Source organism: Leptinotarsa decemlineata, unplaced genomic scaffold (assembly GCF_025532065.1).
Source record: "Leptinotarsa decemlineata unplaced genomic scaffold, Ldec_3_MD MMD2_tig00005521_RagTag_RagTag, whole genome shotgun sequence".
In the NCBI taxonomy this organism is placed as follows: domain Eukaryota; kingdom Metazoa; phylum Arthropoda; class Insecta; order Coleoptera; family Chrysomelidae; genus Leptinotarsa; species Leptinotarsa decemlineata.
The window spans coordinates 1-26,086 of NW_027412631.1; the positions used below are offsets into that span (position 1 = coordinate 1).

A 26,086-nucleotide genomic window follows, 5' to 3' on the forward strand; every position below is an offset into this window, starting at 1 on the left:
AATCCATCGACAGAGAAAAAACAAAGATGGCGCAACATGTCAGAAGTGCACTAACCCTGCTTCTTTGGTGAATAAAAGTCGCATCGCACGTGCAGCATATCGAAGAAAAAACAAAAGAGGCAACCAAAAGGGCACTGAACCCATATTTCGATTAATAATATTCGATCGTCGCATTTGACATGATTCATTCACTCAAAACTGAAATGTTTAGAAAATACCAAAGGAGATCTTACGGTGACTATAAGTTCTGGTATGCTTTGTTAGGTATCGAATGATGCGTGCAATTTCGTTAATTCTAGCGACGTGATTATTCCAAGATATATTGGTGTCCATTTGAACCTCAAAAAACTTATTGAAGCAGAAGGTGGAACCCCAAAAAAATATCAGATATACACAACAAGTCAGTGAGAGCGGCTTTTTCTGCAGAAAAATGTTTGAATTTCTTCAAATTTTCCAAATATCTGTAACAGAAGACAAAACTCAGCTGCGGAACGCTTCTATCTACTAAAGTTAAGTATGTGTCGGTAGTTGTAACGAAGGTTTCCATTAAATTCACTGGTTTCGCCCTCTGGAGGATGTTTGTTGCGATACACCATAGATGACAAATTTATTGTTTATCATTTCGAATCCGTTGAATACAAGGTTTGGAATAGAAAAAAACAATGTTTTGACGCTTTGTAAACGTGTTTGATGCTCTATGACCAACACTCGTTATCCATATCTTCATTATTATCCCGATTGTATGACCACCAAACATTCAATTTTATTGGGATTGAAGGGAGCTGATAGGTTAGGTGGAGTACCAAGGGGGCCAATAGGGCCGAGGGGCGGAGTTACACGCTTAAATCACTACGATACTCGTTCCATCCAGCGGCCCCCTTGGTACTCCACCTAACCTATCAGCTCCCTTCAATCCCAATAAAATTGAATGTTTGGTGGTCATACAATCCGGATAATAATGAAAATATGGATAACGGTTGTTGGTCATAGAGCATCAAACACGTCTACAAAGCGTTAAAACGTTGTTTTTTTCTATTTCCAAACCCCTTGTATTCAACGGATTCGAAATGATAAACAATAAATATTGTCATCTATGGTGTATCGCAACAAACATCCTCCAGAGGGCGCAACCAGTGAATTTAATGGAAACCTTCGTTACACACTACCGACACATACTTCTACCGCTTCTATCTACTACCGTAGATAGAAGCGTTCCGCAGCTGAGTTTTGTCTTTCTGTTACAGATATTTGGAAAATTTGAAGAAATTCAAACATTTTTCTGCAGAAAAAAGCCGCTCTTCACTGACTTGTTGTACTATATCTGATATTTTTTTGGGATTCCACCTTCTGCTTCAATAAGTTTTTTGAGGTTCAAATGGACACCAATATATCTTGGAATAATCACGTCGCTAGAATTAACGAAATTGCACGCATCATTCGATACCTAACAAAGCATACCAGAACTTATAGTCACCGTAAGATCTCCTTTGGTATTTTCTAAACATTTCAGTTTTGAGTGAATGAATCATGTCAAATGCGACGATCCGACTATTATTAACGAAAATATGGTTCAGTGCCCTTTTGGTTGCCTCTTTTGTTTTTTCTTCGATATGCTGCACGTGACGATGCGACTTTTATTAACAAAGAAGCAGGTTAGTGCACTTCTGACATGTTGCGCCATCTTTGTTTTTTCTCTGTCGATGGATTCTGTATTCGTTTCCATTTCATTTGATGTGCTGTACGTTGAGAACAAATCATTATTGACGAAAATACGGCTCATTGCCCTTCTGACATGTTACGCTGTCTTTGTTTTTTTCTCTGTCGATGAATTCTGCATTTTGTTTTTCTTCTTCAGTCAATGTACTGCACGTTGAGATTCAATTGTCATTAACGGAGATGTGGCTTCGTTCCTTTCTGACATGTTGCGTCATCTTTGTTTTTTCTTTGTCGATAACATTCTGCATTCGTTTCTCTTTCATTTGATGTGCTGCACGTTAAGATCCAAATATCATGAGTGAAATTGTGACTGAATGTCTTTCTGACATGTTGCGCCATCTTTGTATTCTCTCGTCAATGAATTCTGGATTTTTTGTCCTTTCATTTGACGTGCTGTAAGCGAAGATTTGATTATTATCAGCGAATATACAACTTAGTGCCCTTCTGACAGTTGCTCCATTTTTTTTTCTAATAACTCATTCATTTCCACAAATCCTCACACATTTTCTACCACGCCACCACCTCCTACGCTGACTACGTCACTTTCAATGTTTTAATATTTTATCATCATTATTATTATTTTTCGACCCACATTCCCCAGTTCAATATCATCTAACACAATTATTAGACCGATATTTGATTCCTCCATTCTGATTGGCTGACCGACACCACTCTGTAACACAAGTTGAGTTTTAATGTTTTATCACTATTATTATTATTATTCGACCCACATTCTTCAGTTCAATTTCATCTAAAACAATCATTCTACTGATATTTGATTTCTCCAGTCTGATTGGCTTACGACACCACTCTGTACCAGAAGTTAGGCTGATTGTTCCTCAAGGTTCGGTTCAGGAGTCTGAAAATTCGCAAAACGAACCTTCATACGACAAAGCGTGGACTTTATTCATCTCCTGATTATGCTTACTTGGTAAGCGAAACGCGTTAAGTGTTGAATGACTGTCATATTGAAATAGGAAAAAAAAACGACAATAACGACGAAACGATGACGAATAAATGCACGTAAACTGTTCGAAAACGCACGCAAAACCGTCGCACGCAAAACTGTTGAATAGTTCACTTTCCCCAATTTCGAACGTTAACTCTACAATACGACTCAGCATCATTTCTACCAAAATTCGATAGAGAAGGGTTATGGGGGGTTCCAAACGACATATTTCAAATATTGATTCACTCTGTATGTATGCGCTTATATTTCGTAGAATTTTCAATACGATTTTCACCACACTATGGCAAAATTTCCAACATGTGTGGGCTATTATTTCTGCAAACTGAAACTCACTTTTCAAATGTAACTGAAAAAATGAATCGCAAACGTGTTATGATTTCGATATATTTTGAGGTAATAATATTTAATATCGAACGAATACTCATAAAGAAAATTATTTGCATTGTATTCCGAAAGCTCTGGACACCGAATGAATTTCTTAATACCTGTTATGATCTTGACCTTCCCTAATATTTATAAACATTCATATTATGCTGAAGTTGTAACTTTGCCCCGGTCACCTTACTACGGCAAAATGCTTGATGTGCATTCATGCAACTGTATTTGAAGATAGTTTTATATTCCTATATATATTATAATCGTATCAATTTTGATGACTATGAACTTGGAATAACGAAAGATGGAATTGTGAATACTGTGTGTTTTTGTTTCAGAATATCGAAGTTGAGGTTGAAATATCTTTCAATTCATGTATTCACTTGAATGGATTTGAATTATTTTATGACGATTTTTCATATTTGTCTGTATCGTTACTTTGTTATGTTTATATGTACAAGAACTCAGAACTCCGAACAATTGAAACTCAGGTTATCTACACATAATAGATTCGTCCGGTGGTATCTATATCAAAGGATGCTATTTTGAATGGGAATTTCGAAAAAAACTACAATACGAAATGAATTTCCAAATATCACACTTGAAATTTAATGACAAATGTCAATCATCTATAATAATGTACTGAATAAAATTCAAGATATAAAATGCCACTTTTTGTTATATCGACCCAACGAATCAGAATTTAAAATGACAGACAAACTTATTTCCTTTATTTCTAAAATGTCCTGTTTTTGTCAACTTAGTATCTTTCAATATGATGTTTCTTCATCTCTATAAAATCTGGTATATAATTTTTTGTTATTGCATATTTTTGACAACTTTCCCTGTATAAGATAAATTTTCATTTTCAAAAAAAATGTGTGTGATATGTATTTTATTTATTTTGGTAGTATATTATAAAGCCATTTATATAAAATATCAACGTTATTGAGACTGCAGCTGAACAAATTTCCTTTGAAATGACCCATACAGAACGGCGTGTTTTTCTTGAATTTTGGAACACACCACGATGAATATTCAAAGTCTTCCAAATTCATTACGGTTGTGTATATATTGAATAGACGCAGTTTGTCCAACAAATCACTGAATATCGACAAATTCTAGCCTCATAATGTGCAACTATAGACTGAAAAAAATGGAAACTGCTGAGATTTGAATCTCGTTCTGGAAAGGTTGCTATGACGTTTTTGAATGTTGTTGTTGAGATGACTTTGACTGATTCTGCACACGTTGATGTATTATTCTGAAATAAATTCGATTTTTCAATAAAACATACACTAAAAAAATTTTTTGGCAACAGAGAGGGTAATGTCTTTCATAAAGTAATTGCTACACTTATAATGAAAATAAAAAATCAAGTGTCATTCAAAATAAATAATTTAAAACACATATTCTGCACGTACTAAGTGAAGGAAATATATTGTATGAAAACACTACTTTATGCGGATCATATCTGTGAGTGAGAATTTTTGACCCGAATGAAAAATATTGTATACACCCAAAAACTCTTTGCCTATAAAACAAAGAAAAAAATGGAAACAGTACTAACCTTAATTTTGTACAATCTCAAATGAAACGACAAGATTCGGTTTCCCAATGTCCATCAACCCTTTGAACACAATAGCGTATTTTCCTGATGAACATTCTTCTAAGTGAGGACGATACGCCTCTGTCACTCGGTGGGGCAGAAATGATACTTTATCTCCAAATCTAACAAGACCGCCTCACCAAATTTTCCTTTCACGATTTTGGCAGTGAATATCCTCTGCGGCATCTCCACAGGCAAATCTGCTACTTTGATACTTGGCTTTCTCTTCACGATCGAACTTGCATTCAACTTTTGTAAATCCATCTGTGAAAAATAAACAATGAAAGCTTTATGTTTTGATTCACAATATATGCGAATACTATCTCAAACAAACTACGACATGTAAAACATTTGACTGAAATCATCCAACATATATATATATATATATATATATATATATTTATATATATATATATATATATATATATATATATCGAAAAAATTTTGGAAATCAAATGATTCAACAATTCTCACCAATTTTCAATTAAATTACATTTGAATAAATTCATCTGAGGAAAAAGTCAAACCTAAAACACTTACTTTCAAATAGAATCGGTGCACTTGTCACTGGTATCACTTTCAACGGATGCAACTAACTCATTTCGCCATTCATGACGTATTTATAGTAAAATGAGTGATGACATATGAAACAAAGAGCCTTTGTTTCGTCGCTTTGAGAACTGCGTATCTCCGGATGTAGATTCGACATTGACAGTGATCAATGTCACTTTGGGTTTGAATATAAAATTAGTGATGACATATTCTGAAATGAAACAAAAGAAAATCAAAGAGTCTTTGTTAGATGCATATTCAGCGTTGACATTGATCCATGTCACCTTGGATTTGAATAGCGCAACAAACACATGAATTCTGCTTTTTTTTCCCCATTTTATTTGAAGTACTACATGTGATGATGCGACTATTATTAGTGAAGATACAACTTTGTGCCCTCTTGGCATCGTCTCCGTTTTTTTTTTCTCTGTTGATGAATTCTGCATTCGTTTCCCTTCCATTTGATGTGCTGCACGTTGAGATTCAATTATCATTAATAAAGATGTGGGTAAGTGCCCTTCTGACATGTTGCACCATACTTGTTTTTTCTTTATAGATGAATTCTGCAATTTTTCTTCTTTCATTTGACATGATGTACGTAACGATCCAAAGTTATTTCAATGATTCTCTTTGCAATTCTTCCTATGCTGTTTCACATTAGGCGCTCGATATTATATTTTTCATAGTCTACACATTAAATCATTTGAAATGAGTACCCACACCGACCTGTTGCGACTAGTATAGCGAAAATAGGTTATGAGGTCCTTTTGACTTCGTAAAATGATTAACTATGTTTTTTGACATCTAAACGAATCCATTGATATCGAAATCATCGGAATCGGACGACGGAAGTAAAAACCGGAAGTGACCTGTTTTTGACGGATTCGAAACATTCTCACCCTAAGGAATCCAAAAATACCATATGTTTCAGTATACGATGATTATTTCATTTTTTTGTCAACAAATTATGTGTTTTGAATCAAACTTTTGCAATTACATTTCACTCGTAGTTGTTCATAACCCAACAACTTTTAATTTCAAATATGTTCAATGATTTTCTTCAAATGTGCAATTCTTTCTATGCTATTTCACATTAGATGCTCGATATTATACTTTTCATAATCTACAAATGACATCATTTGAAATGAGTACCCACATCGATCTGTTGCTGCTAGTATAATGAAAATAGGTTATAAGGCCCTTTTGGCTTCGACAAATGATTAATTATGTTTCATGACATCTAAACGAATCCATTGATGTTGAAGTCATCGAAATCGGAGGACCGGAAGTGGTCGTTTTTTGATGGATTCGAATCCTTCTCACCCTAAGGAATCCAAATATATCATATGTTTCAGTATCCAATGATTTTTTTCATTTTCTTTGTCAATAAATTCTGCGTTTTGAATCAAGCTTCTGCAATTGGAATAAACTTATAGTTGTTCATAACCCAACATTTTTTAATTACAAGTTTGTTGAATTTGCAATTCTTCCTCCATTTCTTATCCTTTCATTTGACGTGCTGTGTGCGACGATCCGATCATTATTAGTGAATATACAACTCAGTGCCCTTCTGACAGTTGCGCTATTATTTTTTGTAATAACTCATTTATTTCCACAAATCCTCACACACGCCACCACCTCCCACGCTGACTACCTCACTTTCAAGCTTTTAATGTTTTATCACTATTATTATTATTATTCGACCCTCATTCTCCAGTTCAATTTCATCTAGCACAATCAATCGAGCAATATTTGATGTCTTCATTCTGATTGGCTGACCGACACCACTCTGTAACAGAAGTTAGGTTGGGTGTTCCACAAGGTTCCGTTCAAGAGTCTGAAATTTCGCAAAATGAATCTTCATATGACAAAGCATGTACGTTAGTCATTTCCTGATGATGCCAACTTGGTTAGCGAAAAGCGTTAAGTGATAAATGACTGTCATATTGAAACACGAAAAACCGTTACGACAATAACGATGAAACGGTAACGAATGAACGCACGGAAAACGGTCGAAAACGCACGAAAAACGATCGAAAACGCACGAAAAACGATCGTAAACGCACGAAAAACGATCGTAAACGCACGAAAAACGATCGTAAACGCACGAAAAACGATCGTAAACGCACGAAAAACGATCGAAAACGCACGGAAAACCACGTATTTTGAAATGTCATTGTCGAATACTTCGCTCTCCCATTGCCCTCACGTTGAGTCCACAAAGCTTAACCTCTCGACACTTTTGGATCTCCTCTTTCTCCTGATGATGCTAACTTGGTTAACAAAGATACGAGACTTCCGACATGTTGGAACGCTAGACTTCTGTTGAATCGACATGTTTATTTTTCTTAAATGATGTATTTTGAAACGCCCTGTATACACATTAATATCATATTTTAAATCGACATGTTTTTTTCCTTAAATGATATATTTTGACGCACCCTGTACACTTCGACGTCATATTTGTTTTTCAATGATGTATTTTGAGATACCTTGTACACATTGAGGGATCGCACGTTGAAAACTTACAGCCTCGTGGAACTGTTATGTTTTTTTCTTAAATGATGTATTTTGACGCACCCTGTACACTTCGACGCCATGTTTGTTTTCAATGATGTATTTTGAGATACCTTGTAACATTGAGGGATCACACTTTGAAACGATACAGCCTCATTAATCTGTAATGTTTTTTCTGAAATCTGATTCATTATTATAAAATATATCACTTTCGCGCTTCCAATTTCCGTTGAGTAGTTCACGATTAATTCCAAAACCGGCAACGCTACATTACTCCATAAACAATGATTTATTGTACAACTGGCAACGCCGAACCTGCCATGCTGGCATGTATTGACATTTGACAGATGCAGTCTTATGAGTCTAGTGTTTACAGTGTCCTTCTTCAACCAATAGATAGTTCAGCTAGTGACTCATAGATGACTCTGTGTACCGGTAAATCTCGATACCATCTCCATCTCTCTTTGCATCAATTACGTCACACGCGCCTCTCGCTCTTACACACACATGCACCTCTTTACATGAAATATTAATTATTTCCCAATATTTTCCTATCTTCAATATGATAATGACAATTACATTCTATGGAAATCAAAAATATAAATGCTGTCAAGTATAATGAATGAGTCAATTTCGGTCCCGACAAAACTAACGCTGTAAATACCCAACATTCGCAGTTAACTTCAATATCTTACGATGGTGTAGAGGCTAAGGACAATGTCTACGGCGCGGACGACCCAGGTTCGAATCTCATAACTATAAACTTTTTTTAATTAATATCACGTGACTGAAGGGGCCGAGGGAGCTGATAGGTTAGGTGGAGTACCAAGGGAGCCGAGGGGCGGAGTTCTACGCTTAAATCGCTACTATACTCGTTCCATCCTGCGTCGATGACGTCACACGTTTCCCCCTCACAGACACCGTCCTGCACCCTCATTGACATTTGACAGTTGCACAGACACCGATCCGTATTGACAGACATCATAAAACCGGCAACTGCGCATACTGCGTCGCATGACAACACCCATATGTCTAGTGTTTACAGTGTTCTTCTTCAACCAATAGATAGTTCAGCTAGTGACTCATAGGTGGCGCTAGGATTAGTGTTCACAGTGTCCTTCTTCAACCAATAGATAGTTCAGCTAGTGACTCATAGGTGGCGCCAGTGTGGTGTATTCGCGACGATGCATCTGGGTCATGTGACAATTTGGAGCGCTCTGATTGGACTCTGCCGTACGCGTGACCTTGAAAGGAACCAAAAACGTCAGAATGGACCTTAGCCGTTTTCCATGTTAATCTCCATAAGGAATGGGCCAGAACCCGCCTAGTACCTTTACTTTTGTTCCCTGCGTACGTCGTTTAATCTCTTCAAATAGATCACGATCAAAATTATCAGGAAGAAACTGTTCGCGCATCAAGCCTACTAGTGATTCCCAATCAGTGACCCAGTCCTTCACCATATTGAACCAAATATAAGCGTCTCCCTCGAATAAATCAACAGCATCTCGGAATAATACAGCTCGGGAAATACCACTAGAACGTCTCCTCTCATCGACTTTCTCCAAAAATGTACTCAATGACATATCTCCTTTCTTTCCCGTGAATCTCAGTCCCCAGTCGCGTACTGGTACGGGTTTTATCCGGGTAATAATATCGTCTTCCTCACTCGAATCTCCGTCCAGATCAACAGTAGAGCTCTGAGCTCCAGGATCACCAACAGTACCTCGTATGACCGATAAGTCAAACACAGTTGAGTCCCTACCTTTCCGAAATTTCTTGCTCTTCTCTTGTAATTTATCGAAAGCCAGAAGAAATTTGAGCCTTATGTCTGAAATGCATTTCTTTTCAACGACACTTTCTGGGTGAGCACGGTTCAGTCGGCCTAGAGAGTGCGCAATTTTAGAGGTGATACTTTTATATTTTCCATCTTGTTCAGTACCTTCGAATTCTTCGATAGCCAATTCTATAGTATCCAAGTTACTCTTCAATTACTGCGAATCCTCCGAGAAAGCATAAGGGTATATAGGGTTCTTGGTAGCAAAAGAAGTCTTCTCCAAACGTAAAGCATTGCACTCTCCAATCTAACTGCACAAAAAGTATTTCATTCAAATTCATCGAGGTACATCAAAATTGTGTCACGGATTCAACTGACTGAGACTGGCTCAAGACTAAGAGTGAGACTTAGAGTACGATCCTAGAGTGAGACCCTTGAGTAAGAACCTAGAATGCACAACAAAATAAATTGAAACCTATTACTTAATTACTAGTAAGAGTAAAACTACCTCTTTTGATGAGGATCCACGATCATATATGAAATTCGGCAGCTTCTCGATTTTGTTGAAAAGTGCTGCCTGAAAACTTTCGGTTTCGAGTTACAAGAAAATTGTGTATGAAAATCTTCGACTTACGATTTTGCGGGAACAAGCAGCGAATATAAATTCCTCTCAAGGTACTAGTTTTCAACCAAATGTCACGGATACGTTTACAACGTATCTACACAAGAAAACATGAAAACTAGTGTAACATAAGATTCAGCCAAGAAAAGTCCCAAAACTTGGATGAAAAAAAAATCACTTCAAATTCTTCGTGAACCGTTCGCTACTTTTTCGACTTATTCTCTCGTCCAAATTTCGAGAACCCGTTTTGTTTTTTTGTTAATCCCCTGGCATTTAACACTTTTTGTGGAGTGCGTAGAATGTTTTGCTTGCCGAACTTCCTACAATCTTTAACTGTCAGTAGACAACCACAAATTCATTTTGTTCAATGGCTAGTACAGGGCTGAATAGCCATGCTCATTTTGTTGTAACGCTAAACTAGCCGTTACAGCACGTTGGGATTCGACTATCATTAACAAACATGTGGCTTGCTGCCTTCCTGACATGATCTTTGTTTTTCCTTTGTCGATACATCTGTTTTTGTTTCTCTTCCATTTGATGTGCTGCACTTCGAGATCCAACTATCAATAACGAAATTGTGGCTTAATACCCTTCTGACCTGTTGCCCCATCTTGGTTTTTTTCTGTCGATTTAGGCTTAATGTTCCACAAGATTCCATTCAGGAGTCTGAAAATTCGCAAAATGAACCTTCATATGACAAAGAATGGATGATGCTTACTTGGTTAGCGAAACGCGTTAAGTGATAGATGACTGTCATATTGAATCATGAAAACGGCTACGACAATAACGATGAAACGATAACGAATAAACGCATGCAAAATGGCCGAAACGCACGCAAAACGGTGGAAACGCACGCAAAACCATCGAAAATGCACGCAAAACGGTAGAAAACGCACGAAAAAACCGTCAAAACGCACGCAAAACGGTCCCATGAAAAAACGGTCGAAACGCTCGTAAAACGGTCGAAACTTATGCAAAACAACGTATTTTGAAATGTCATTGTTGAATACTTCGCTCATCCATCGTCTCCACGTTGAGGCCACAACGCGTAACCCCTCGACGCTTTTGAGTGTTATCTTCTCTTTCTCCTGATGCTGCTAACTTGGTTGACAAAGAATCGACTTAGTGTCCTTCTGACATGTTGAAACGCTAGACTTCTCTTAAACCGACATGTTTTTTTTCAAATGATGTATTTTGACTTACCCTGTACACTTCGACGTCATGTTCTTTCTTTTAATGTATTTTGAGACACCCTGTACACATTGAAGTACGGCACGTTGAAGTGTTGAACTGTAATGTTTTTCTTAAATCTGTTTCATTATTATTAAAATATCACTTTCGCGCTTCCAATTTCCATCAAGTCGTATTCCTAACTCTTCATGCTCAATTTTGAAACCGGCAACGCTACATTGCCCCATAAACAACGATTTATTTTACAACCGGCAACACCGAAATCACGCTAGCAACCGGTAAAACCTCGATACCATATCCATCTCTCTTTCCATCGATTACGTCACACGTGTCTCTCATTCTTACAACACATACACACCTTTATATGAAATATCAATTATTTCCCAAATCTGAGTATATTTTCCTATCTTCTACAAGGAAATGATGATTACAATTTCCCTAACATTCTACGGAAACCAAAAAATGCGGTCAAAATGGGTCCCGACAAAACAAACGTTATGAATACCAGCCATTCGCAATCACTTTCAATATTCCACGTTGGTGTCGAGGCTAAGGACAACGTCTACCACGCCGACGGCCTGGGATCAAATCTCATAACTATAAACTTTTTTAATTAGGACCACGTGACAAGGGAGCCCGAGGGCTGGAGTCCCAAGGAGGCCTGGGCGGTGATGCAACTGTTTGCGCTGCCAAACGTTCGTTATCTTTGAAACGGATCAACTCAATCCCATATCTATGTCTCTCACACTTATATGACAAATCGGGCCCTCTCTTTTTTACACACACACTCTTATGAAAAGTGGAGGAGTGGGGGGCTTCTATCCTCCGGCCACTCCTACTCTCCTCCTCACTGACGTGTTTGAACAATTTCGTGTAAGCTGCCTCAGAACTCATGATCTGGATCATGATCACTATCTCACGCTACCAGGCCTTACGTAGAATGGATTAATTACACCAAAGTTGAATTGGAACTACTCATTGATACTGACATGTTCCTATTTGTTGAATAAACAAAAAAAGAGCTAATGCGAACAATAAATATTTGAACAATCATGAACACATGTATTTCGACGTAAACAACAAGTATGGGTGGGCGATGTCTCAGTATCTGCCATGTGATGGATTTTAATGGTGTGATACCAATACTGACGTCTCAACAATACCTGATGAGAGCGACGTTGGATATATGCTTGAAGTTGGTCTGGAATAGGCTAAACATCTACATGATTCACACAAAGACTTGCCATACTGCCCTGAACATGTTATTCCAAAAAAACGAATAAACCTCCTAAATCGATAAAAAAAGCTCACCATCTTGATAGCTACCCTCCATCACAAAGTAAATTATGTAATTCATTATTTCGCCCTCAAACAAGCAATTGCTAATGGTCTTGTTATCATGAAAATTCATCGAGTACTTCAATTTAACCAATCACCATGGTTGAAGTCTTATATTGATTTGAATACAGAGTTGCGGAGAAGGGCTATGAATGAGTTAGGGAAAAACCCCTTCAAGCTAATGAATAATGCAGTATTCGAGAAAACGATGAAAGATATTAGAAAAAAATCAACATTGACTCCTCACCGAATGGGCTGGTCGCTACGGAGCCGAGGCCTATATTTCTAAACCAGAGTTAAAAAAGTTCATGATCTTCAATGGGAATTTGGTGGCAGTCCAACTGAGGAAACTGCAAGTTTATCCAAATGAACCGATACGAGACAACCATATACGATTTTCATTATGGCTATATGCTTCATCGATTCGGAGGTAATTGTGTGATTCTCCACACCGATACAGATAGCCTGATTTATGGAATATGCAATCAGAATCCTTATGAAATCATACGTCAAGATTGTCACAAATTTTTCGATACTTCGGATTATCCTTCCAACGATCAGTTCAACATTCTATTGGTGAATAAAAATATTCTCGGGATGATGAAAGATAGAAATAACGCAGTCCCTATGACTGAATATGTAGGCCTTAGATCGAGATTGTATGCAACTAGGGTATTGGTGACGGAGGATGATATCAATTAGAAGCGGCAGCAGTTGGTAAATGATCGTTATGATGGGGATGAAATCAATCAAATAATCTCATGCTTGGGGGTAACCAAGAGGTCAAATCTCCTGTGGTGAAGAATAAAATTACTTTCGATGATTATGTGAATTGCTTAGATAATTGAAAGAATATGAGTGTTACCCAAAATTTGATTCAATACGATAAACATCAAGTACATTCCATCGCCCAATACAAAATTGCCCTTAGCCCTGAAGATGATAAGCGTTATATAATTGCAGATTCACACAATACGCTTTTTTGGGGTCACTATTCTATCCCTCAAACATCAAATGCTATGGATATAGAAGATTAGCCCATGAGTTTTAGTATATTTGTATTTGACTGCAGTTATATATGTATATTATTAATGAATGTTCAACTAAATACTTTATATTATCAGTATCTTTGAGGAACAGAGATTTAAAAACTCCAATAGCAGCAAAATGTGTCGATACTTGTAGAATATAATTGTGAATATATTAATGGAATGATTAGAATAAATATTTTGTAGTATATTTTTGAATTTATTGATGATTCCTTCTTACGTTAGAAACTTCCAAACCCATCCTCCCTTCCTGTTCAACTAACCCCTCACTCATAACTAACATGATGCTGATTACAGTCTACGAGCAATTTTTATCTACTAGAAAGGTAAAATAATGCTCCTTCACGTGATGGCGTTGTTTTGAATCATTGTGATTCAACCAAAGTAGACTGATTTATTATTTTTATCGATATACTAAGTGAAAAAACCTCTGTTTTTCACAGAAAAGGTTTTTTGATCAATCAAATTTCAAATATTTGACTAAATAAAAATTTCTTATATCTGTGGACGGTTATTTCTTCAAACTGAGACCTAAGAAAATGAAGATGCGCTCATTTCTACACAATTTTTCGTGACACGTTACATTACAAATCATATGGGTATTTGAAAAAACGTGGGGCTTGAAAAATGCTTGTTTTTTGCTGTGGTTAATGTGACCAACATCCTCTAAATTTTTATTCATGGGGTCATCTCTTGTATATAAAACACATGTACTAGATATGAATGATTTTAGGAATCAAATAAATGACAATTGTAATATCATAAGGAATACTTCTGTACTAGATATGAATGATTTCAGAAATCAAAATAAATGACATAAGGAATATTCCGTGCATTTTTCAATGTGTCAGATAACCAATGACAGATCGATCGCAGTCGTGTATTTTATTGGACATTTCACTCATACTCTTTAAGCTCGAAATAGTTTATTATTCACTTTTGGTCTTCACCCCACCATCAACACTGAACTTGAAGGTTCCTTCTAATTTGATTATGATTCAAACTACTGCTATTGAATTTCCCTATAGTTCTCCGTAACCTAATTACATTGAATTTCAAGTTTTTCAAGTTTTTTTGTATTTGCAATTCTTTCTTTGTTATTCCACATAGGACGCTGGATATTATATTTTTCATGATCAGCAAATGAAATCATTCGAAATGAGTACCCACATCGGCCTGTTGCAGCTAATATGACGGAAATGAGTAATGAGGACATTTTGGCTTCGGAAAATGATTAATTATGTTTCTTGACATCTAAACGAATCCAGTGATGCCAAAATCATTGGAATCGGACTACCGGAAGTGAAAACCGGAAGTGACTTGTTTTTGACGATTTCGAAACCTTCCAACCATGAGGAATCCAAATATATGGTATGTTTTAGTTAACGATGATTCATTCATCACCGGATGTGTTCATTTTTGAAGATTTGTCAAAGGTGAATAATAAAATTTTCATATTTTTTCTCCAGAACTCTACAACTGTACATATGCCTCTCATACGTATTTCAAAATTATTGCATTATATGCATACCTTATGCCTATTTGACATGGCACCATGACGTTTCTTTATATTTTTCAATTCCATGCCCCTTCCATGTGCTCTATATCATAATCTGTCTGCGAAGATGTAAACTAGTGCCCTTTTGACATGACGTTATCTTCGAGTTCCCTTCATGAATTCTATACTCCTTCTCCTGCTGCACGTTGAGATTCAAACATTATTAACGATGATGCGGCTTAGTGCCCATTGCCATCGTCTTTGTTTTTGCTTTGTCGATGAACTATACATAAATTTCCCTTCCACTTGACGTGTTGTGCGTGACTTATTTGCGGATATACAACTCAGTTACCCTCTGATATGTTGCGGCTATCTTTGTTTTTTTCTCTGCCGATGAATTCTGCATTCGTTTCCCCTTCATTTGATCTGCTACAAGCGATGATGTGACTGTTATCAACGAAGATACAACTCTGTGCCCTATTGGCATCATCTTCGTTTCTTCTTTGAAGTTCTGAACGTTGAAAACAAACTATTAATAACGAAGATGTAGCGTAATGCCCTTCTGACATGTTACGTCATCTTTGTTTTTTCTGTCGATGAATTCTGTATTCGTTTCCCTTTCATTTGATATGCTGCACGTTGAGAACAATTATTAACGAAAATACGGCTTAGTGCCTTCCTGACATGTTGCGCCATCTTTGTTTTTTCTTTGTCGATACATTCTACATTTGTTTCTTTTTCATTTTATGTGCTCTACGTCATGATCCGACTATTATTCTGCCGTGTGAAAGTAAAAAGCAGTAAGTGCAATGATAATGATTTCGAGATATTGTCATTTTAGTCTTTTTTGTTCTACGCAATTTATTTTTATTTTGATTTCAAATAAAAAGACATTGAATATCGTTATTGAATATGTATTATTTTTTCACAAAAGAGAAAATTCTCTTACTTTGGCTTTTGTGGAGAAATCAGCAGTTACTGCTGTTTGCCTAAAAGTAGTGCAATAAAAAAATGATATTCGAAACAGTAAAAGTAAGTAATATTTCAGATTCATGTAAATAATATCGGCTCCATGAATAAAACAAATACAAAATGAATCAAGCAGTTTATTATAAAGCAAAGCAAAAAACCATTGACATGACACTAAAAGAAAACAATCAGTAGGTACCTATATTATTAACAAATTAATCGTCGTTATCTATCAAATCTTCTACATCAGCTTCTCTCAATGAAAGCCAGAACTGTCGTCTGTTTTCAGGCATGAGGGGACATAGTTGCGAAATTATGCCTTGTTTCTTTCGTGTAGAGACACCTCTAGAATTATCCCGTAGTTTATTGGGAATTTCTAGTTTGAAATTTACTTTAAGAAAATTATATTCTTTAAACTTTTCGTCATCAATATTGTTTTTATAAAATAATAATCGGCTCCCTCGTCTGAACTGAACCACAGATATATCGCAGAGTAAAGGTCTATCTTTTTGTTTGGATTTGGCTTTTGAATCTCCAGGCTTCCAGTTCAAAACATCATCATTTGTCAAACATATTGCGTTCATTTTTCTCCCATTGGAATTTTCTACGGCCTTGACAAAATCGTTGAAGTCATAAATGTTACCTTTGTTTGTAGTTTTCATGCTCTGTTCCACCCCGTGATGAACAGAATCCGCACTCATGAATGTGTGGCCAGCCTCAAAATACTTGATGGTAATTTCAGACACGGCTATTACATTTGAATTTATAATTGTGACAAACATGGTGTATAAGCACCAATTTTTATTTTGGGCAGAGCAGTTGTCTGTCCAATACATCACTTTAAGGTAATCTCTTTCTTCAACTAAAGCTTTATAATATGCAGATGCAATTTCTTCTTTCTTCCTACCAGCCACAGCTTCATGCCATAAAACTGCTATATTTTTTTTAACGTCTCTACTCTTCACATCTGTCATTGATGCAAATGTTAGATGAAAAACTACAATTCTTCTTGTAAAAAATGTTTTTTGGCTTGCGGGAATCCTTGGCAGCATTATTACTTTTTGCAAGTCTACACTCCTCACTGCTTCGGTTTCTATCTTTTTCCTTGCCACATCTTTCCTGTACTCTACTCTTCTTAATTTGGCAAATTCAATATGCTGTAACCATTTCATACATGTTGTACAAGAGGCTCGAAATTTAGTAGTTGAAGATTCCAGAGCTGACAGATTCAGATCAGTAGTAGCAGTTTTACCAGTACTATTTCTGTGTGTTGTTTCATATTCATTAGAACCTTCTGCATTTTTAAGATTTTCGTCTACTTCTACTACTGTGGCTGTTGCCTCATTATGCGATTTAATATGCTGAATCTGCATCATGCAGTGGTCGCACTCCTCATTTCCTAATTTTGTAAAGCTTATGTTCATGTCAGCCACTACTTTCCGATATGTGTAATAGCTAATTTTATTTTGCGGAAATTTCTGAAGATAATCAGCATGCATACTTCTAATTGTGATATCGTGAGGCAGATACAAACGGTTAGGAGCATGTTCTCTTCGGTAGTGACTTATACATGGATGAAAGGATGAAATATGTTGTTGCAGAATTTCACGATTACACTTATTTTTCGGTGCTGCTAATCCTCGTCTGTCTCTATTTGGGGTTATGCTATCCGGTGCCAAATTTTTAAAAACCGTTGTAATGAATTTATCATTTTTTTCGTCATAGCCAAGAGTTCTCAAAAAAAATTTTTTGCATATAGTCTGAGAATGTGCGTTTTCATCAGGTAACGTATACATCAAAGATCTACTTCTCTTCCGTACTTCCACCTTCGTTGTTGAACGTGCTTTACCTTTTTGTTCAATTCGACCATGTACCCAAGATCTTCTTGTATTGTAATCCATTTTATAGAATTCATTCCAAATGGCTACTCTTCTCTGTTCATTTATTTTTTCCACACATCTCTTCTTGCATGCACATGGGCTCCTTAATTGATGACTGTTCTTATCCCTTTCCCTCCTCTCTGAATTTTTCCTTAGTCTTCTCTTTTTTCGGGTACAGATTATTTCATTATTCATGTTTTCATGTTCATTAGCTTCGCAACTTGTATTATCTTCTGAGCTCTCAGATTGTTGATAATTCGGATCAACAATTGAATCGTCAGAGTATCCAGTAATTTCACCAATTTCTTCATCGTTTTGTGCATTTTTAGCCGATGTTTGTAAAAGTTCTGAAATAACGAAGTCATTATTTATAGTTTGAATCACATTCATTAAAAAATCATGTGCTTACCTCTGTGATAAGATGCTGTCTCATAAGAAAATGCTTCAGTAGTAGTTGTTTGAATAATAATAGGTTCATCTATTTCTTCTTTGTTTTGAACTTCATTAGCTAAAGTTCTTGAGTCCGGTGTTGTAAGGTCTAAAATATAAAATTATATTGGATTTCTGTATGAACATGTCTAAATAATCCAATAAAATATTCTATTTACTTCATTTCAATAATATACATACCTTGAGCTAATACTTCCGTTCGATTATCTGTTGCCAAAGAAACTAAATATTTGCCCCGTGACATTTTATTTGAAACTTCTTGATAAACACAAAGTATATTTCAAAATGTTAGTTGGCGTACCGAGCAAGTTCTCGCATGTCTACGCACGCCAAGAAACTGAGAGCAACTAACTACCACAGTAAAGTTGAAGCCTGCGCAAATTCATGCGAGGACAAAACTTGTCATGTGACGTTTAGAACAAAAGCAGTATCTGGTAAAATACTTCCTCGTGTCTTGAAATAATACAAACAACATATACAAAAGTAGAGGTAAAAGGCAGTAACAAATGAAGAAAGTAGATACTGCTTTTTACATTCACATTTGAAATTATCTTAGGAGTAACTGTGTAGGTAAACAGCAGTAATGTATTATTGAGTTAGATACTGCCTATTACCATAACACTGTGGTGCCAAATCGTCAGTTACTGCCGTTTGCCTTACGATTTATGGCCTAAGTTGATTCGTAAATGTATACCAAACCATGTGTGGAGTAAGCGCAGTTACTGCTTAGGTATGCAACATCAATATCTGATTTTTGGCAAAAGTGTTACTTACTGCCCTTTACCTTCACACGGCAGTATTAACGAAGATGTGGTTTAGTGCCCTTCGGACATTTGTGCCATTTTTTTTAAATAACTCACTCATTTCAACAAATCATCACACATTTTCTACCACGCCACACCTTCCACGCTGATTACTTCACTTTCAAAGTTTTAATGTTTCATCACTGTTATTATTATTATTCGACCTTCATTCCCCAGTTGAATTCCATCTAACACATTCAACCGACCGATGTTTGATTTCTCCATTCTGATTGGCTGACCGACACCACTCTGTATCAGAAGTTAGGCTGAGTGTTCCACAAGGTTCCGTTCAGGAGTCTGAAAATTTGCACTAAGAAAACCAGGTAATTTTATCTTGACATCATTACTTAAACACTTAACACATAACACTTAAAAACACTTTTATTTGACTATTATACTTATTTCACTAGTTTTCTACGCTTCCTTTTGCTTGTTACCTCTCGACTGTCTATAATTGAACCTATTTCAGGGTTTAACTACATATTCTGTAATTTTCATGGTGATGTGCATTTGTCTTCCAGTCACAGAACAACCGAAGCACTATGGGTAACTACCCTGGAAACTTCCAGGGTTCGTAATTATCAAGATAATTAATTTTTTTGATAATTATCAGATAATTATCAAATGATTATCGGATAATTATTCATACTGACAGACAACTTATTTTCTTTATATATTTACTTACAAATTATTTTTTCAGTTCAAATATGTTGTGTATAAAAATAAGAAAGGCATTTATATCAACTTTTTCATTATTTGAAACTACAAAAATGAAAATAAATGAATAAAACTAGATATGAAATAAAAAAATAAATAAATTCAAAATTTTTTTTTCTTAGTAGTATAAAATTAAAATAATAATATGTTAAACAAAATAATATTCCAAACTTCTTGAACAAAAAACAAAATAAATAATAGTATCACATTCTAACCATGTTAAGGAAATTATTTATTATTTTAAAATCAGTCTTTATATTAAGTGTTTATTAAATTACTTAGAGCCGGTTTATCAATCGCCAGCTAACCTCATTTGACTAATGGTTTTGTCTTAGCTACTAGTCAAACTGTTTTTCGTTATCATCTTACCATCAACTGGTAGCTGAAGTCTCAGTGACCGTAACAGTCGCTAGAAAGTGATAGTTTTTTATTTAAGCTGACAGTTATGTCACAGAATATCAGTTCCGATATTCTGTTGTTATGTGGTCGCGCATGCGAAATTAGATTATTTATGTTTTTTGTGATAATTTGAGAAATACTTATTGCAAGTAAAGGGTTAATTACTATAATTGTTTGATTAAAGAAGTTTTCCATTTGTTGAATGACGAAGATGAGGATATATTGGAGTTCAAAGAAGACCTTACATTGCTAATGAACGTAATGATGCTTTCAAAGAATTAGATGAGGTAGAGACTTACAGGTCCTGACGTAGAGGAATTAAAATCAAATTCAACTCTTTTCCAGGCCTCTTCTTTCTTTTTCCATGTGATAGCATCAGTTTTTTTTTGTTCTCAATGATAAATTTATAGGAATTGGCAATTTTTATTAGGAGTGATCTGTCTGTTTCGGTAAAATTGGATGTTCTTTTATTGCTCATTTTCGTTTTTCATATGCCCTCTCAACTCATATAGGTTATTATGTATAACTCATGAAATTTTTTTTAGCAGTTGTCATTTTTGAAAATCAATCCTCCAATAAAAACAAGCCCCTGAAATAGTCACTTATGCCAACCTTAGTTAACTAACAGTTATTAAACATTAGCATCAGTCAGGGTATGATAAACGATTTGAATAGTAACTGCAACATTGACTATCAGCTAAGCTTAGCTTCGAGGTAGCTAACAGGAGCATTCAACTACATATTGATAAACCGGCCCTTAGTGGTATGTTGTCTTCTTCATCCGAAACATTTTCCACTGAAATTATTGTTGGAGTAGATGTTGAAGGCAGCTCAGATTGAGGAACTGGAGAAGTTATCCAAGTCAAATCATTCTTTCGATTTTCAGGGTTTTGATTAAAATATTTAAATGAAAAGACAAGTTTGACAGCTTTTTCGTTGTCTAATCTATTGCGGAGTTTAGACTGAACCAAGCCAAATGTTGAGAACTACCTCTCAAGCCCGCTGTGGCGGCTGTAGCAGTTAAAAGCTTTTCGCAAAAAGTCAAAAATTTTTCCTTATCTGGCCAATCTTTTTCATTTTCTAAAATCATTGACCTCCACCATAATAATGGACTGGTCATTACGAACTGAGCCCCAAACATATATTCTGGAAAAGGAAGAGTTTTGGCAACCAATTCCATTATGAAGGAAGTGAAGTTTTTGTCAGCTGCTGTTATATATTCATAAGTTTCCTTTTTTTGAGCATTACTCAGATTTCGATCCAACATGTTGGCTGCATGTGCATAGTGCTCTCCAGACAGAGCCATTTTTTTTCTCGCCAGAAATGCTTTTTTTACAGTTGATGTCTGATGTGCTAAATCACTTTCTAGTACATTCCATATTTCTACAGCTATGGCTATAGTGGTTCCGTTTCTTTGCATTCTGTCCAAAGCCGCTGCAATCGGTGAAAGTTTTTTTAGCAAATCAACACAATTCATTGTTATGTGAGAATCATTCACAATTTTAATAATTTCATTGTCTATCGTCTCTTTGTGGTCTTGACAAACTTGAAAAACTAATTTTTTACCCCCTACAGTTTTGTAAAGAGCAGATGGAACCTGTTTATTTCGAAAATATTTTATTACTTTCATAATCGACGATGTCACTGTGGGCATTTCTGAATCTTTGGCAAGCAGATTCAAAATGTGTGCGGAACAACCATAGTGAACAAAATCTGTTTTTTTGTTTTTCAGACAGCTCTCTTCTCATTTTTTGAACATTGGCTGCATTATCCGTTACAAAACTACCTATCTTAATATCAAATTTTTCTTGGGCGGATATGATAGCATTCATTGCAACTACACTTAAATTATCAGCAGTATGTGGATTGCTCTGTGTGTCCACCGTGTCAATTAAAATATATTCACCACATGAGGTGGTGATGCTTGAGCAAACTAATGGACAGTTGTGAATGTTGCTCCATCCATCCAACGACATAGAGACTGTTTGTCCCTTAATATTTTTTCTTGTTTCTTGTGTAGCTTCATTATAAACTTTATTTAATATTGAATTACCAATTTGTTAAACCGATGGAGGCTTGTAGCCAGGCCGAAGCAGTGTACAAAGTTTTATAAATTCTTCGTGTTCCACATGATTAAATGCTGTATTAGTGCATAAAAATATTTTCCAATCTGTATTTTTTTTTCTCCGTAATCTTTTGTAGTTGGTATCACCTCTGTATTTTTTGTAATTGCAAGCTTGGTTTGAATTATGTTTGGTTTACTGGAATCTGTCGCTGGTGACTGTTGTGGTTGTGATGCAGTTGCAGCCGTAGACTAATTATTCGCAGGTTGTAAGTTAGTAGATACTGCCGCTGTTGGTGTATCTGTCGATGGACTACAGATACTTGAATGTTTTTTAAGTCTATTAAGGATGCCTTGCATTTCCTTTTTGCACTTCCGGCACCTTGCCCACATACCACTGTTTTTTGTTTTGATACACACATATTGGCTCCATACGGAATCTTTAGTTCTCGGCATTTTTGTATATTATTTTTAAATTTTAATATAACATTAAAATCCCAGCCAACCGTGGCCACGAACGAACACGTTTGTTTTGACACAAATTATGAGGTTATTTGTGTTCGTCATCCGTCAACGACACGACAGTTGATATCTGACATCCCAACCACAAACATATCAACGTGTTAGTACCTCCAGAACCGCTTGATGTGAACAACGCTCCCAATTAATCACAATGGTATAATTCAGATCCAGCTGATGCAGTTCCAGATTCTGATTTCACGGTGGTCAGGCACAAAGCAAGTAAGAGAAAGCATCCACGAAAATCAGGCACAGACCACTCGCAAGTTAGAGAAGATAACAACCTTGGGGGAGCAGAGAAAAGATTGTGGCTATACATGTATAGGGACAAAAGGTATGTGAAAGAAGAAGATAGCATTAACTATTTGAAAGAAAAACGTAATCTTGATGGACACATGTTATCAGCAAAGGAGCTTCCCAGCCAGCCAAACCAACTAGAAAGGATCGTTAGTAACCGCACCACTGTCGGAAAAAGACGAATGGTATAAACCTGAATTCTGGCCCTGGAACTTTGGCATAAAACGGTTTGATTTTCAAATTTCGAATATCTCAAAAAAGGTCAAGAAGGAAAGCTTGAAAAAGATCCTTCAACAAAAACAGCAATGCCAGCAGTCGATAGCTTTAACATAGCATAACAAAATGTAAGAGGATTAAACACAAAAATGACAGAGTTCCTGAGTTCTGTACATCTCAGTATGTGTGAATATGATGCTATTACTATCACTGAAACATGGCTACATAACGACATCTATGACTGTGAAATATTTCTCTATGACTTCATAGTTTACAAGAACAGGAACCGTGACAGCCCTGAAGTAAAGAAAACCAGAGGTGAACGAGTTCTTCTGGCCGTAAGAGACCTATATAAAAGCAACCTCGTTGACTTAGATTTTAGTAATCCTGATATTGCTTACTATTATTTGTGCAAAGGTGTACACAAACGATTTTGATTTTATTTACATATATGTGGTATATGTTGTACCAAATTGCCCAATTTCATCCAAAGAAAATCTACTTAGCTTTTTTGAAAACCAGTATGTTCTCTATAATGAGTTGCATGGGTACTGATCCTCAAACATGGTACAAACTTTCTGGATACTAAACAGCACAATAGAATTTGTTTGAAGGTGATTGACAATGTTTCGTGATGAATTTCACTAGTTCGGACTTCCATTGTCTACTATATAAAATGATTTGAAATCCCTGAAACAAGTAAGAAGGAACGAGACATCATCAAAAATGATCTTCAACGGATTGTCTACTCCAAAGCGATGGTAGAAAAGACTTTGGCTAGAAGACAACAGGAGCCTCGCAAGGAAGAGAAGCCGTCACAACCAGTGCTTGCACTTCCCTACATCAGAGGATTATCGGAGAGGATAAGAAGAATTGGTTCCAAGTACAACATTAGAACCTGTTTCAGATCCGGTAACACTATCCGTAGCAGCCTCACGAAAACCAGGCCCCCAAACGCGGACTGCGATTCCAAGAATTGCATTTATCGGATACCCTGTGAGTGCGGAAAATCCTATATTGGTGAAACTAAGAGGCCATTGAATGTTCGCATTGCCGAGCACAAGAAGCACACACAGCGAGGAGAAACCAGCAAATCAGGAATAGCAGACCATGTTTGGACCCATCAACACAACATCGAGTGGTCCCAAGCTGAGATCTTGCACAAAGAGGAACATTGGTTCAGGAGAAAATTTAAGGAAGCCGCATACATGTTGTCCAACAACGTATTCAGCCAGGCCAGCGTAGATATACGAAACATATGGAAACCCATCATCAAACGAAGAATGACCAACTCCCGCCAAAACGGTCATCCCTCACGGAATCAGTGAAGCGGAAAATGGAAAGTAGAGAAAGTGAAAGTATTTCAACGACCTATAAAATAGTCATCTCTCGGAGGAATCAGTCCAGTCATCACCCGAAGACGATTGTAGATACCAACAATCGAAACGTCGTGAACTAACGTGACTTGGAATCTCTACACTTTATTTTTATTATTTTCTTTTTTGCATTCCTTTAATTTTTATTTATTCAATTATTATATTTTTTCTTGTAGGTTATTTCACTATCATTTCATTTCAGGTTTATTGTTGCTTAATATAATTGTTATTTTCAACTATTCTTTTTTAATTATTCTTTTTTACTTGTTTCAGGGATTTCAAATCATTTTATATAGTAGACAATGGAAGTCCGAACTAGTGAAATTCAGCACAATAGAATATTAAACGATCATGTACAATTACTAGACTTAGTAATCTCGAGCGAAAGTTGCAAAGTTACAATAAATGAGCTTTGTTTTGTGATGGAGGATAAGCATCATCCATCGCTCTGTATTGAGGTGTCACTTGAGTATTTAAAAACCAAAGAGTTATCTGCTACTAATTTAGTATACTTCAACATACCATCTATTTGCTAAAGTTGACTGGCGTGGTCTAGAATTGTTCACAGATGCTAATCTTGTGGTGAGTTTCTTCCACAGTAAAATTAATGAAATTTTTAATATTTGTATTCTCAAATATAACAAAAATCAAAAGTACCCCTCATGGTTCAATAGACAAATAATAAAAGATATCAAAGTAAAAAGGTTGAAATGTAGGTAATATTGCAAAATTAAATGATGCGCACATAACAAGTTATCAGCACAGACTGCTCATTTATTCATTATGAAAAGAATACATAAAAGAACAAAGACAAACATAGTGATACATGATGGTGCGCTATAGGTATTGAAGTCAGGCATATTTTAAACTATTTTAACACCCCCACTAGGTTAAAATATTATTCATACCCAAACAACTTGAAAACTTGTAATGTTTTACAGTATCTAAACTCTTAGTGAGTATATCGGCCGGCATATCAGCTGTCTGTAATTATTTAACTTGAACAAGGTTATTTGCAATAGGTTCACGAATAAAGTGATGTCTGATGTCTATGTGTTTAGACCTCTTATGAAAAGTATTATTTATAGACAACTTCTGTGCGCTTTGATTGTCGTTATACAACACAATGCAAGTTGAACTATTTGTCAATTCATTTAACAAATTTCTTAAGTAGATGGCCTCTTTCG

The 26,086-nt window shown here is 36.0% G+C and overlaps 1 protein-coding gene and 1 long non-coding RNA gene across 2 annotated transcripts; both read right to left on the reverse strand.

Moving 5' to 3' along the window:
* Positions 1-3,945: 3,945 nt before the first annotated feature.
* LOC141484361 (uncharacterized) lies at positions 3,946-4,985 on the reverse strand. Its single transcript, XR_012466605.1, has 2 exons — positions 4,632-4,985; positions 3,946-4,325 (listed from the first exon to the last, which is right to left on the reverse strand). It is a non-coding gene; the product is annotated as an uncharacterized lncRNA (long non-coding RNA).
* A 10,200-nt stretch (positions 4,986-15,185) lies between these two features.
* Positions 15,186-19,306, reverse strand: LOC141484363 (uncharacterized). The gene is made up of 3 exons (XM_074179412.1): positions 18,691-19,306; positions 18,470-18,598; positions 15,186-18,407 (listed from the first exon to the last, which is right to left on the reverse strand). Exons 1-3 carry the CDS (start codon positions 18,752-18,754, stop codon positions 16,396-16,398), a joined length of 2,205 nt encoding a protein of 734 aa, XP_074035513.1. The 5' UTR covers positions 18,755-19,306; the 3' UTR covers positions 15,186-16,395.
* Between the last annotated feature and the right edge of the window lie 6,780 nt (positions 19,307-26,086).

Coding starts and splice junctions, on each gene's coding strand:
- LOC141484363 (XM_074179412.1), bottom strand. CDS start 18,754: ATGTCACGGGGCAAATATTTAGTTTCTTTGGCAACAGATAATCGAACG. Junction 18,599..18,690: donor AACGGAAGTATTAGCTCAAG/GTATGTATATTA, acceptor TTTATATTTTAG/ACCTTACAACACCGGACTCA. Junction 18,408..18,469: donor GACAGCATCTTATCACAGAG/GTAAGCACATGA, acceptor TCGTTATTTCAG/AACTTTTACAAACATCGGCT.